At 41.3% G+C, this 15837-nt stretch overlaps 1 protein-coding gene across 1 annotated transcript in view; it reads right to left on the bottom strand.

Moving 5' to 3' along the window:
• Window positions 1–618: 618 nt before the first annotated feature.
• Window positions 619–15837, bottom strand: part of mlx (MAX dimerization protein MLX) — a 37476-nt gene continuing 22257 nt past the window's right edge. The window contains exon 7 of the mRNA XM_048614438.1: window positions 619–836. Within this exon, the coding sequence (XP_048470395.1) occupies window positions 797–836 (40 nt within the window). The 3' untranslated portion in view covers window positions 619–796. The remainder of the gene's footprint in view (window positions 837–15837) is intronic.

The raw sequence follows: 15837 nt of genomic DNA on the forward strand, positions 1-15837 counted from the left end.
CATATTTGAAATGTCTTTTACCTATTGATTAATGTTTGAAATATGCTAACTATACCTGGTTTGCTAATGTTTTGTAAAGTGAAATCCTGTCCTAGTGTCACAGGAATTAATTTTCCTTAAAATTAATTATCTCTTTCGGGATCAGAACAGGGTTTGAGCGGGTAAGTGCTGAGGCTATTTCCTTCGGCTGAAGTGTTTCAGATAGGGAAGAGCTTTTTTGGGCTGAGATGAGAAACTTCTTCATTCAAAGGGTTGTGAATCTTTGAAATTCTCAAGCTGACAGAGCTTGGAATGCTCAGTTGTTAAGGGTATTTAAATCTGTAATTACTACATTTTTGGATTCTAAGGAGATCAGGATACATGGGAGTAAGTTGGAAAAGTAGAGTTGAGACCAAAGATCAGCCATGATCTTATTAAATGGCAGAGCACTCTCAAGGGCACAAAGCTTTAACTTCTTACAACAAATTGATTAATTTTTTTTCATGACACACCTCCAGGTCAGGTAAAACTTGAACATGATCCTACTGGCCTAGAGACAGGGGCACTATCAACTATGCCACAAGTCCCTCACATGGCCTTATAATTAACCTATTTGTTTTTCTGAACATTTTCAAAGCGTCAATGTCAATTCACATCTTTAATTAGAATAAAGAGTGCAAACTGTTTCAGCCATTTGCTTCAATATTAATTTTTCACTGATATCAGAGCTCATATCATATTTCTAGAAATTCCAGAGTATAATTCTGCTCTCAGTCCAGCAATGATAAACACCTGGCAACTCAATGCAGCTGACTGTTTAACTGCTGTAGTACCCCAACCACGATCTCCCGCAGTGTCTGAAACAGCAGAAACAACAAAATTAGACATTTTACATCACAGTTAAATCTCATCCAAAAGAAATCTGTTCACACATCATAAAATCTACTTTATCCTTGCCACCTTTCCAAAATGTACTTCCAAATGCAAAATGTTTGAAACTACAAATTGCAACAAGTGAAAAAGGAAAGACAGGTTCCAGATTCAGGTGAAGTCTCAGAACGGACAATCAAAACCAAATCAAATGTCAAAAGTGAGAGCAGTGTCATTCTTCCTTCTGAATTAGTTGTTAAAGTGTGTATTTCTCCACTTAACTGTGTCGCCTGTCAAGTATTCAGGTTGCAATTTTCTTTAGCAACAAACAAATCTACTTCTTACAAATATGGACTGCAAACAGGAGCTGCAAACTCAGTTGACTTTTCTCCTCCCTCTTGTCCATGGGCAATGAAAGCAATTGCAGTTTCCTTACTGAGAGCAATGAATCTAGCACAGACTAGGAATGAAACCAAAAAGCTTTTTACTCTGCACTGAGGCACTTACTCACTGAGCTACTGGTGTAGGGTAGGAAACACACCATACCACAATGATGATTGATAATGTACTCAAATGGAGTTTAAGCCATTTGTCTGCATCATATTTGAGTCCATATTTAAGGACCAACAGCCTCAATAATTTGTTTTTTTAATTCACTTTAATTCAAGTGGTAATATTTATCTCATTTCATGTTGCTATAGCAAATGCAAATTGTTATCATGTTGGCCTCAGGAAACTAGCACAGAGCCAGGGTTGACTTTGTCTGAGGAGAGGCCAAGTATTCATCAACTAAAAACCTGAAAGAACTGCAGATGCTGTAAATCAGGAACAAAAACAGAAGCTGCTGGAAAAGCTCAGCAGGCCTGGCAGCATCTATGAAGAAAAATCAGAGTTAACGTTTCAGATCCGGTAACCTTTGAGCTTTTCCAGGAACTTTTGTTTTTAATCACCAACTAACTTAATTAAGTGTGAAAATATAAGGCAGTGATAGGGATTTGAATTTTCCCAAGATTAACTGGGGTGGTCATAGTGTGAAACATAGAAAATAGGTGGAGTAAGCCATTCAGCTCTTTTGAGCCTACATCACTATTCAATACGATCATGGCTGATCATGCAATCTCGTATCCCATTCCCATCCTCTTCTCCCAATCCCTTGATCCTTTTAGCCCCAAGGGCAATGTCCAGCTCCCTCTTGAATGTGTCTAATGAACTGGCCCCAACAGCTTCCTGTGGAAGAGAATTCCACAAGTTCACAACTCTGAGTGAAGAAATTCTTCCTCATCTCAGACCTGAATGGTACCCCTTATTCTTAGGCTGTGACCCCTTGTTCTGGACTTCTCCAACATTAGGAACATTCTTCCCACACTTAGCCTGTACAGGATTTTATATGTTTCCATGAGATTTCCCCTCATTCTTCTAAATTCCAGCAAGTACAAGCCCAGTCGATCCAGTCTTTCTTCATATGTCAGGTCCTGCCATCCCAGGAATCAATCTGGTGAACCTTCGCTGGATTCCCTCAATAGCAAGGATGTCTTCCTCAGACTAGGAGACCAAAACTGCACGTAATATGCACATAAGGTATGGCTTCATCAAGGCCTGTATAACTGCAGCAAGACATCCTTACTCAAATCATCTTGCTGTGAAGGCCAGCATACCATTAGCTTTCCTCATCACCTGCTGCACCTGCGTGTCAACCTTCAGCAACCATTCCACCATGACACCCAGGTCTCATTGCACCTCACCTTTAGAGGTGCAGGTTTAGAGGGAGTTGAATATTGCCTAGGACAGAGCATTTTAGCAATGGACAGAGGCTGGATAGGCTTGAGTTGCTTTCTTTAGAGCAGAGAAGGCTGAGGGTGGACCTGATTGAGGTGTGGGTCTGATTGGAGGTGTATATGATTACGAAGGGCATGGACAGCCATTCCCCTTAGATGAAGGATCAATAATGGACAGGTCACACTTACAAGGTGAAGGGCAGGAAGTTTACAGGGGATTTGAGGTAAAACAATTTCACCCAGAGGGTGGCTGAGGTCTGGAATGCGCTGCCTGGAATGGTGGTAGAGGCAGGAAACCTCACAACCTTTAAAAAGTACATGAATGAGCTTTTGAAATGTACAAACATGCAAGATTATGTGTCAAGCGCTGAAAAGTAGTAGTAGTTCAGATAGGCTATTGCAGACTTGATGGCCAGAGGGCCTCTTTTGTGTTATATGATTCTATGACCAACTAAGGATACTGGAGAATTACTGCACATTAAGGGATGTTGCCAGGTCGCCATTTCATGGCTTGCTTACTGGCAGCACCACTGCAAATAACAGGTTTATTCTCACCAACAGATGATGGAAGGATAACGCATTGCAAACATTTTACATGGAAAATGCAATTTCATCCAATCATTTCCAGGCAGACTACAGTTTACAAATAAATCACAATACAGACACAACCAATTTGACAGACAAACAACACCACCACTTTGGAGTTCCAAGAACAGTGCGCTAGCCCTTAACCTAAAAAGGTAAGAAAAAAACAGTGAATACTAGAGACTGGTAGCTAACAATGAAAATAATCCAATGGTCTTCGCACCTTATAAGTGGTAAAATGGTGGGACAAGGAGGAGTAGAGCCACAAAATGGGATTATGCAAGTAGGCTGAATCATGACCAAAGTACCAAATTAGTACTTTGCTTCTGTCTATAGCAAGGAAGGTGCTCTCCACACACATGAATGATTTAAAATGGATATAAAAATACTGTTGGATAGGCTGCTGTACTTAAAAGTGGATAAAGCACTGGCATCAGATGGGACAGCAGATCCAAAGATACTGAAGGATATGAGACTGGAATTTGCAGAGCACTGACCAATATCTTTCAATCCTCTTGGACTTTGAGATAGTGCCAGATTAGAAAACTGCAAATGTTCCAAGGATGTAAATGTAGGTCCAACAACAGACAAAGTATGGAGAAAGGACATGTGACAGTGGTGGAGACACAATATAAAAGAGTATGAGGAGAACAGCAGAGGTCCAATACGTTCTGTCATTCCAAAGCAAATCAGCCAAGTATGAGAAAATTCAAAAGCGACATCATAGGAAAACAAGTAGTTGACTGGTTGGTGAGCGTTTTACTCATTTATAAACTCAGATAATTTCAGAAATTGCAAAGTTTTCTTAGCTTATTTTGTTGGCTGTTGAATCTTCCCCATTCATCTTGCTTCAGATCAGGTGCAGAACCATTTTGAGTGGAGATGAGGAATAGAAGGGTAAAAGTCATCACTAGTGAGTGTAGTCTACATGTACCTCCAACAATAGCCACAAGTGGCACAAAGTATACAAAAATAAACACTGGGTGCTTGTGATAAAGGGATGGCAATAATTAAACTGGAAAAACCAGATTAATAGTAGTGTCCACAATGAGGAGGTTCAGAAAATGCTTTTGAGATAGTTTCTTCGAGCAGCACATTTTGGAACTGATCAAAGAGCAGGTCATATTAGATTTGATAATGTGTAACGTTACATGATTAATGAATGATCTCAGAGTTAAAGCACCTCTAGCTAGAAGTAACCACAGTATGACAGAATTTTCCAACCAGTGTAAGAGAAAATCGGGTCTAAGACTAGTAATTTAAACCTAAATAAAAGCAACTACGAAGGTAAGAAAGCTGAACTAGTTGAAGTGAATTGACATACTAGGCTAGGCAACAGATCAATAAAGCCACAGTGGAGGAATTTCAGGGGATATTTTGGAATGCTCAGAATAAATATATTCCTACTATAAAAAACAATTCTAAAGGAAGGACTCACCATCTATAGTTAACTAAAAAAATTAGGGAAAGCATCAAACTTAAATGTGCATAAATGAGTAGCAGGTCATACAATTGGTTAGAAAATAAAGAACACAAGAGAATGACTAAAAGGTTAATCAGGAGGAAGAAATGAGAATATAAGAAGATGATACTAGGAATGTAAAATGGATAGCAAGAGTTTCTTTAGGTATTTAAAAAGGAAAAGAGTAAGTGAAGCGAACGTTGGTCCTCTGGAGAGTGCAAATAGGGAATTAATAAGGATAATAAGGAGATGGCATATGAAGTAAACAAATATTTTGCTTCTGTCTTCACCATAAAGGATACAAAAAACACTTCAGTAATAGCTTTAAATCAGGGATTGGAAGGGAAAGAGGAATTTTGCAAAATTACAGTCACGAAGGAGAGGTACTAAGCAAATTGACCAAGCTGTGGGCTGACAGTTCTCCAGATCCAGATGGACTTCATCCTAAAGGTTTTAAAAGATATTGCTAATGAGGTAGTAGAAGCACCACTGTTAATCTTCAATGATACCCTAATTATTCTAATCTCATTTTCCAGAACTTTGCTCATAGATTTGTATGCCTTGGAATTGCAAATGCATCATCTAAATACTTCTTAAATTTAATGAAGGTTTCTGCCACCATCACTCTTATAGTTAATGGTTTCCAGATTTTCACCACCCTTTAGGTGCAAAAGCTTTCCCCCACATCTCCTCGAAACCTTCGGCCCCTTACTTCATGCCCGTCATTGATCCTTCCATCAAGAAGAAAGTTTCTTCCTGTATACTCTATCTATGCCTGTCATAATTTTATACATCTCCATTATGTCCGCCAACTGTGTTCTCACGAAGGGTCACTAGATCCAAAGTGTTATCTCTGATTTCTCCCCACAGATGCTGCCAGACCTGCTGAGCAGCAATTTCGGTTTTGTTTCTGATTTATAACATCAGCAATTCTTTCGGGTTTTTCTATATCCCCTAACTCCTCAAAGGAAATTTAAGAAGATAAAAATTATGAGCAGGATTAGGCAATTCAGCCCCTCGAGCCTGCTCCACCATTTGATACAATCATAACTGATCTTACCTTGGCCTCAACCCTACTTTCCTGCATACTCTCTATAAAACCTTCAACCCAATACTAATTAAAAACCTGTCTATTTCCTCTTCAAAATTTACTCCATGTCTTAGCATCCACCACTCTCTGGGCTGGCGAATTTCAGACTCACGACCCTTTGAGAGAAGTAATTTTTCCTCATCTGCTTTAAAACTGTTACTCCTTATCCTAAAACGGTGATCTCTCATTCTATTTTGCCCATGTGAGGAAACACCCCTTTCTACATCTACTTTGTCAACCCCTTCAGCACCTTATATACCTCAACTAGATATCCTCAACTCCAATGGCAAAAGACCTAAACTGCTCAATCTCTCCTCATAAGACAAACCCTCAGCTCTGAAATCAATTTAGTTACCTCCTCTGAACTGCCTGTAATGCAAATAAGTCCTTAAGTAGGAGGACCAAAACTGTTCACAATATTCCACATGCATTCTCATCAATGCTTTATACTGTTGCAGCAACACTTCCTCAATTTTCTATTCTATTTATTTCGCAATAAATACCAAAATTCTATTTGCCTTCATTATTACCTGCTGCATACTATTTTTTGTGATTAATGCACAAGGGTAATGCGAAAATCCTTCTGCATTGAAGCACTCTGTAATTTCTTTCCATTTAGATAATAAGTTGCTTTTCTATTCCTCCGACCAAACTGGATAACCGCGCACTTATCCATGTTAAACTTCATCTGCCTAATGTTGGCCCATTCATCTAACTTATCAAAATCCATTTGTAAATTTCTTAATACTTGTTTGTAACTTACTTTCCTGCCTATTTTAGTGTCATCTCCAAATGTGGCGATAGTACATTCTATTCCCGCATCTAAGTCATTAATATAGATTATAAATATTTGGGGCCTAAGGACTGAAGCCTGTAGCATTCCACTAGCCACACCTTAACAGCCAGAAAAAGGCCCATTTTTCCTGATTCTTTGCTTTAAGTTGGCTAGTCAATCCTCTATCCAAACTAATAAATAACCTCTAACCCTACGTGATCTTGTACCAACCTTTTGAGCAGCACTTTATCAAATGCATTCTGGAACTCCAGATATACTACATCTGTAGGATCTCCATTATCCAAATTATTGTTACATCTTCAAAGAATTCTAGCAAACCAGTTGAATATGATTAACCCTTCATAAAACAATACTGACCCTGGTAGATTGTATTTTGACTTTCCAAATATCGTGTTATTATTTGCTTAACAATGGATTCTAACAATTTCTCAAGGACATGCTAAACTAACTGGTTTGTAGTTTCCTACTTTTTGCTTCCTGCCATTTTAGAATTACCACGTTTTATTAGCATTTTTCCAAGCCAACAGAACCTTTCCTGCATCCAGGAAATTTTGGAATATAATAACTAATGGATCCTTATTTCTTTTAAGATCCTATTCTGCAGGTCATCAGGCCCTAGGCACTTATCTGTCTTTAATCCCAACAGTTTGCTCAGTACTTTTTCCCCTAGTGATGAGGAGTTCCTCCCTATCTATAACCTCTGAATTACTTGTTACTATTGGGAATGATATTAGTGTCCTCCTCCATGAAAAGTGAAGTAAAACACTGATTAAGTGACTCTGCCATTTCTGAGTACTCCACTATTGACTTCCCAATCTCATCCTCCATAGGGCCATTGGTCACTTTAGCTATTGGAATAAAACAAAGAACTGTGGATGCTGGAGATATGAAACAAAAACAGAAACTGCTGGAAAAATTCAGCAAGTCTAGTAGCATCTGTAGAGAGAAAGCACTGTTGAGTCCAGTGACCCTTCTTTAGCACTGACTGTAACTAGGGAAAGGTGGTATGTATGCTGAAGATGGTGGCTTACAGCAGGGTGGGAAGTGAGCGGATAGGTGGAGGTGGAGTCCAGGGAGGGACAGAAACAGGGAGAAAAGCTAGGGAGGCACAAACAGATGGATAATAGTATACCAGGGAGACAGAAAAGCTGATAATGGGGATCCTAAGTAAGTGAAAATGGGTTGGCCGTGCTGAAAGCTGCCCATGTCACAGGGGTTGAGCTGTGGGGGTGGATAAAGGACATGGAAGATGATGTTCAGGTTCTTAATTTATTAAACTTGATCTTGAGCACTGAAAGCTGCAGGGTCCCTACATGGAAAAGTAGATGCTGTTCTTTCGGCTTGCACTGAGCCTCGCTGGAACACTACAGCAGGCCCAACAAAGAAATATTGGCCAGGGAACATGGTGGTATGTTGAAGTGGTAGGCAACTGGAAGCGCAAGGTCATTTTTGCAGACAGAATGTAGGTATTCTGCAAAGTGGTTGCTCAATCTGCATTTCATCTCAACAATATAGAGGAAGCCACATTGTGAGCAGTGAGTACAGTAGGCTTGATTGAGTGAACTGGAAGTAAATCACTGCTTCACCTGGAAGGTGGGTCTGCAGCCTTGGATAGTGAGGACAGAGGAGGTAAATGGGCAGGTGTTATACCTGCTGCACCTGAGGAGAACAACATGTCCTGGAAGTAATGGTCCCTGTGGAACACTGACAAAAAAGGGAACAGGAATATATGTCCAGTGGTGGCATCTTGTTGGAGGTGGAAAGAGAGGTTTAGGAGGATCTTATGCTGTTGTGAGGGAGAAGAGAAAGGTTGAGGGCAGAAGCGTGGGAAATGAGCCAGACAAAGCTAAGGGCCCTGTCGACCACGGCAGCAAGGATTTGTTAGTTGAGGAAAAAGGTGGACATTCCGAGTCCCTCCTACAGAAGGTAGCATCATTAGACCAGATGCAATGGAAGTGGAGAAACTGGAGAATGCAAAGGAGTCTTTATAGGGAGCAGGCTGAAGATGTATAGTCTGTGGGTTTGTAGTAGATGTTGCTGGTCAGCCTACCCCAGAAATGGACCTAATGAAGGTGGAAACTGGAAACTGGAAGCAAAATTGATAAATTTTTCCAATTCCAAATGAGATAGGGAAGCAACACTGATGATGTAATCGAGTACCAGAGAAAGACTTGTGGGGAGAGACTGAAGCAGGATTGGAACAAGGAATTTTCCATGAAAAGACAGGCACAGGTGAGGTCCATGCAGGTACACATGGCCATACCTTTGATCTAAAGAAAATGAGAGGAGCTAAAGTAGAAGTTTCAAAGTGAGAACAAGATCAGCCAGATTGCTATGAAAAAGGACAAAAAATGGGCTTGAAATCAAAGTTCTAAACTGGGAGAAGGTTGATTTTAATAAGATCAGATATGATTTACCTGGAATGGACTGGGCAGATACTTTCAGATGAAACTTTCTCTGAACAGTGGGAAGCATGCGGTGGCTCAGTGGTTAACACTGCTGCATCACAGCGCCAGGGACCTGGGTTCAATTCCACCCTCAGGTGACTGTGTGGAGTTTGCACATTCTCCCCGTGTCTGTGTGGGTTTCCTCTGGGTACTCTGGTTTCCTCCCACAGTCCAAAGATGTGCAGGTTAGGTGGATTGGCCATGCTAAATTGCCTGCAGTGTTTCAAGTAGCTTAGGCAGGTTATAAGGGAAATGGATCAGTGTGAACTTATTGGGCCGAAGGGCCTGTTTCCACACTGTAAAAAGAAAGGAAATAAAGAAAGTACAGGGCCAAAGTGTTCCATTAAACAAAAAGAGTGGGACCATCAAATCCTGTGAACCCTGGATATCAAGGGATATACAGCATTGTGGGGTAAAAAAAGGGAGGCTAATGGCAGATACCAAAGGCTCAAAACAGCAGAAGCCCTGGAAGAATATAGAATGTAAAAGAGAGAACTTAAAAAGGAGATTAGGAGAACTAAAAGGGAACAGGAAAATAATAGGCAAGTAAAAGCAAAAATTGTAAGTTGTTCTACAGTTTACATTAAGGATAAAGGTTAATAAGAGAAAGAAAAGGGTCCATTAAGGACCACCGCGGTAATTTGTGCTGGGAGCCAGAGGATATAGGTAGGGTTTTAAATGAATACTTTGTGTCAGTGTTCACTCGTAAGATGGATCATATGAGTATGGAAATCAGGAAAAAAAGTCTGTGATACAATAAAGCAATTCGCATAGACAAAGAGGAGGTTCTGAGTGATTTGGCAGGATCAAAAGTAGACAAATATCCACAGCCAGATGCAAGGCAAGAAATAGTAGGGTCTCTTTCTGGTCACAGGAGAGATGCCAGAAGACTGGAGGACATCCAATTGTGGCAGACTTGTTCAAGAAGGGACAATCCAGGAAATTACAGGCCAGTCAGCCTAAGCATCAGTGGTGGGGAAACTACTGGAAGTAATTCTGACTAACTTAGTTAATCTGCATTTGGAAAGGCAGAGATTAAACAAGAAGTTAGGACATAAGAATGTCTTGCTGCAGTTATACAGGGCCTTGGTGAAGCCACACCTTGAGTACTGCGTGCAGTTTTGGTCTCCTAGCCTGAGGAAGGAAATTCTTTCTATTGAGGGAGTGCAGCGAAGGTGCACCAGACTGATTCCTGGGATCGCAGAACTGACATATGAGGAATCTACTGGGCTTGTACTTGCTGGAATTGAGAAGAATGAGGGGAATCTCATAGAAACATATAAAATCCTGATGGGACTGGACAGGCTATATGTGGGAAGAATGTAACTGATGCTGGGGAATTCCAGAACTAGGGGTCACAGTCTAAGATAAGGGATAAGCTATTCAGGACTCAGATGAGGAAGAATTTCTTCACGTAGAGAATTTTGAACCTGTGGAATTCTCTCTCACAGGAAGCTGTTGGGGCCAGTTCATTAGATACAGTCTAAAGGGTGCTGGATGTGACCCTTGTGGCTAAAGAGATCAAGCCATATGGAGAGAAAGCAGGAATGAGATACTGAGATTGCGTGATCAGCCATGGTCATATTGGATGGTGATGCAGGCTTGAAGGGCCAAATGGCCTACTCCTGCACCTGCTTTCTATGTTTTCACGTTAGCATGGCTTTGTTAAGGGGAGGTCATATCTGACCAAGCTGATGGAACTTTTCAAAGAGCTGACCTGGTGCGTTGCTGAAGGCAATGTTTTGATGTAGTTGATTTGGACTTTGGAAAAGCTTTTGATAAGGTCCCACATGGGAGATTATTAACAGAGGTAAGAGCCCATGAGATCCAAGGAAATTTGGCAAATTGGATCCATAATTGGCTGAGTGGCAGGAAGCAGAGGGTGATGATTGTTGGGTTTTTTAATGACTGGAAGCCTATGTCCACTGGGGCTACGGTTCATTGGTGGGGTCTTTGCTTTTTGTGGTTTATATAAATGATACAGACTTGAATGTAGGAGGTTTGATCAGTAAGTCTGCAGGTGATACAGAAATTAGTGGGGTGGTAAATAGTGAGGAGGATCACATTAGATTACAAGTAGATATCATCAGGCTGGTCAAATGGATTGATCTGTGGCAAATGGAACTCAATCTGGATAAGTGTCAACCGTTCAAATTTACCACCGTCCTCCACCTGGCTGAGCTCGTTCTCACACTGAACAATTTCTAATTAGCTGGACAAGAGGTTAAGGTAGCATTAGGAGAGCATTTTGCAGGCAGTGATCATAACTCTCAGAAGGTAGAAGAAGCTGGGTCACTGAATATTTTTGAGACAGAGATAGATAGCTTCTAAAGTTTTCAAGAAGATGTGTAGCTCGGGTTGTGGATGAAGTTGTAGACATGCTTGCTGAGCTGGTCAGTTTGGTTGCAAACATTTTGTCACTCTGCTAGGTAACAACGTCAGTGCGCCTCCGGTGAAGCATCGATGTTCTGTCCCGCTATTTACTTATATGCCTCAGTTTGCTGGGGTGGTTGGCATTACTTCCGGTTTTGTTTCTCAGTGGTTTGTACATATTGATGGAGTTCCAGTTGGAATACCAGGCCTCCATTGCTAACTGGCCCCCAGCATTTATTGCCCATCCATAGTTGCTCTTGAGAAGGTGGTAAGCTGCCTTCTTGGTCCAATGCAATCCAGCTGCTGTGGGTTGGACCACAATGCTATTAAAGTGGGAATTCCAGAATTTTGACCCAGCAACAGTGAAGGAATGGCAATATATTTCCAAGTCAGGACAGTGAGTGGCTTGGAGCAGAAATTGCACGTGGTGATGTTGCCTTACATCTGTTACCTTGTCCTTCTATATTGAATACAATAGGATATAAATAGGCTGCATACTTGAGCAGAGAAACAGCAGGTGGAATTTAATACAGAAAAATACGAGGAGAAGTATGTTGGAAGATCAAATGCAGGAGGGAAGTATGCAGGAAATGGTATTTACATTAGAAGCATTTAAATAGCGAGGGGTTTAGGAGCACAGGTCCACAGTTCCCTGAAAGTAGCAACACAAGTCAACAAAATGATCAAGAAGGCATATGGCATGCTTCCTTTCATTGGTTGAGGCAGGCAGTATAAAAACTGGCAAGTCACGTTGTAGTTGTGCAGAACTGCAGTTCAGCCACACTTGGAACATTGCATATAGTTCCGGTCACTACACTACCACAAGCATGTCCAGGCTTTGCACACATGAACATAAAAAATAGGAGCAAGATGAAGCCATCTGGCCTCTCAAGCCCACTCCACCATTGAATAAGATCATAGCTGATCTACTCGCGGACCCATTCGCTCACCATAACCCTTAATTATTTCAGAGTCATAGAAATGTACCTCACAGAAACAGAGCCTTTGGTCAAATTCGTCCATGCTGACCAGATATCTGAAATAATTCCAGTCCCCTTTGCCAGTATTTGGCCCATATCCTTCTAAACCCAGCCTATTCATGTGCCCATCCAGATGTGTTTTAAATGTTGTAATTGTACCAGCCTCCATCACTTCCTCTGGCAGCTTACTTATAGCACACACCACCCTCTGCATGAAAAAGTTGCCCCTTAGATCCCTTTTAAAACTCTGACCTTAAACCTGTGCCCTCTAGTTTTGGACTCCCCCACCCTGGGGAAAAGACCTTATCTATTTACCTTATCAAAGCCCCTCATGAGTTTATAAAACTATAAGGTCACTCCTCTGCCTCTGACACTCCAGAGAAAATAGCCCCAGCCTATTTAGTCTCTCCCTATAACTCAAAATCCCCCCAACCCTGGCATCATTCTTGTAAATCTTTTCTAAACTCTTTCAAGTTTCACAACATCCTTACTATAGCAAAAAGACCAGAATTGCACGCAGTATTCCAAAAGTGGCCTAACCAATGTCCTGTACAGCCACAACATGACCTCCTAACTCCTGTACTCAATACACTGACCAATAAAGGTAAGCATACCAAACGCCTTCTTCACTATCCTATCTACCTGCAACTCCACTTCCAAGGAACTATGAACCTGTACTCCAAGGTCTCTCTGTTCAGCAACACTGCTCAGGACCTTACCATTAAGTGTTTAAATCCTGCCCTGATTTGCTTATCCAAAATGCAGCACCTCACATTTATCTAAATTAAACTTCATCTGCCACTCCTCAGCCCATTGACCCATCAGACTTCCTAGGTCTACATCCAAATTATTTATATAAAATGATGAAAAGCAGTGGACCCAGCACCAAACCTTGCGGCACACTGTTGGTCACAGGCCCCCAGTCTGAAAAGCACCCTTCCACCACCTTCTGCCTTCTAGCTTTGAGCCAGTTCTGTATTAGAGACAAAAAAAAACAGCAGATGCTGCAATCCAAGGTAAACAAACAGGAGGCTGGAAGAACACAGCAAGCCAAGCAGCATCTGGAGGAAAGGAGCTGGAAAGGAGTCCTGAAGAAGGGTAATACCCAAAACATTGACTGCTCCTTTCCTCCAGATGCTGCCTGGCTTGCTGTGGTCTTCCAGCCTCCCGTTTGCCGAATCTGTATCAAAATAGCTAGTTCTCCCCATATTCCATGTGATCTAACTTTGCTAACCTGTCTACCATGAGGAACCTTGTTGAACACCTGACTGAAGTCCATATAGATCACGTCCACCACTCTGCCTTCATCAATCTGCTTCATTACTTCTTCAAAAAAACTCCATCAGGTTAGTGAGACACTATTTCCCACGCACAAAGCCACGTTGGTTATCCCTAATCAATCCTTTCCTTTCCAAATACATGTACAGTCGGTTCTGCTATAACAGGTGTTTCTTCAATGCAAATTGGCTTTAAAGCGATTGAAGAAGTTAGACCACTATTTATAAAACGCGAACTTTCCTTACCTGTATCGCTATAATGTGATTCTGGCCCCATTAGTTTAAATGGTGCAGCTTTTGCATGATTTTCATATAAAATGAGATGGCACAAGTCCGGAACTATCGTGTTATATCAAAACTGACTGTAAATCCCGTCCCTCAGGATTCCCTCCAACAACTTGCCCACCACTGATGTCAGGCTCACTGGTTTATAGTTCCCTGGCTTTTCCTTACCATTTTTCTTAAATAGTGGCACCACGTTAGCCAATCTCCAGTCTTCTGGCACCTCTCCTGAGCCTATTGATGATATAAATAGCTCAGCAAAGGGACCAACAATCACTTCCCTAAACTTCCCAGAATTCTCAGGTACACCTGATCAGATTCTGGGGATTTATCCACCTTTTTGCATTTTAAGATGTCGCTATTTATTTCCCCATGTTCTATATCTTCCATATCCTTCTCCACAGTAAACACTGATGCAAAATACTCGTTTAGTATCGCCCCCAGCTCCTGCAGTTCCACACATACGGGGCCTTGCTGATCTTTAAGTGGCCCTATTCTCTCCCTCGTTACCCTTTTGTCCTTAATGTATTTATAAAATCCCTTTGGATTGCCTTAACCCTTTTTGCCAAAGCTATCTCATGTCCCCTTTCTGCCCTCCTGATTTCCCTCTTTAGTATACTCCTACTGCCTTTACACTCTTCTAAGGATTCACTCGATCTCTGCTGTCTATACCTGACGTATGCTTCCTTCTTATTCTTGAACAAAACTTTAACTTCTCTAGTTATTCAGCATTCCCTATACCTACCAGCCTTGCCCTACACCCTAATAGAAACATACAGTCTATGGACTCTCAATATCTCATTTTTGAAGGCTTCCCATTTTTTATCCGTCCCTTTACCTGTGAACATCCGCCCCCATTCAAGTTTTGAAAACTCTTGCCTAATCCGATCAAAATTGGCCTTCGTCCAGTTTAGAACTTTAACTTTTTGATCGGGTCGATCATTTTCCATCCCCGTTTCAAAAGTAATAGAATTCTAATCGTTGATCCCAAAGTGCTTCCCCACTGACTCCACAGTCACCTGCCCTACCTTATTTCCCAAGAGTACGTCAAGTTTAGTACTTTCTCTAGAAGGTACATCCACATACTGAGTCAGAAAATTTTCTTGTATGCACTTAAATTCCTCTGCATCCAAGCCTTTAACACTATGGCAGTCCCGGTCTACATTTGGAAAGTTGAAATCCCCTACCATAATCACCATATTATTCTTACAGATAAGAGAACAAAAGAGAACAAAAGACAGGAACAGGCCCTCCGATCCAGTGCTGATCATGCCCTAATTAAGCTAAAAAAAACCTTCTGCCCTTATTTGGTCCGTATCCCTCTATTCCCCCTTATTTATGTAACCATCCAGATACCTCTTAAATGTTGCCTGCTGTATCCTTTCACAATCGTCGGCATTACTAGCAACTCCACCAATCTCCTTACAAATCTGAGATAACAAGGTGTAGAGCTGGATGAACACAGCAGGCCAAGCAGCATCAGAGGAGCAGGAAAGCTGACGTTTCGGGTCTGGGCCCTTCTTCAGAAAAAAATCCAAAGAAAAAAACTCTTCATGCAGCAAATGGTTAAGATTTGGAATGCATCACCACAGGGTGTGGAATTCTGATAACACCAGCACAAGAAATCTCAAAGGAAACACAGCACTAACACCAATCCCAAGGAGGTACGGCACTAAAGCTAGAGCTCAGTGAAGGGGGAGCAGTGAACTAAGACCTGAGCTCAGAGAATGTTGTGCAAACATAATCTGAGACCTAAAAAAGCAGGTGATAACATACAAATAACCATAAAAAGCATTCTTCTATTTTACCATCCATGGGCTCATCTAAGCACTTCTCAGAAGTTGTTTGATGAGGGTTATAAGTTACATCAATCATCTGCCATAAAGAAAACTGATTTTCTGCCAGGGTCTTGTGCTTGAAC

This window comes from Rhincodon typus, chromosome 30 (assembly GCF_021869965.1).
Source record: "Rhincodon typus isolate 14 chromosome 30, sRhiTyp1.1, whole genome shotgun sequence".
In the NCBI taxonomy this organism is placed as follows: domain Eukaryota; kingdom Metazoa; phylum Chordata; class Chondrichthyes; order Orectolobiformes; family Rhincodontidae; genus Rhincodon; species Rhincodon typus.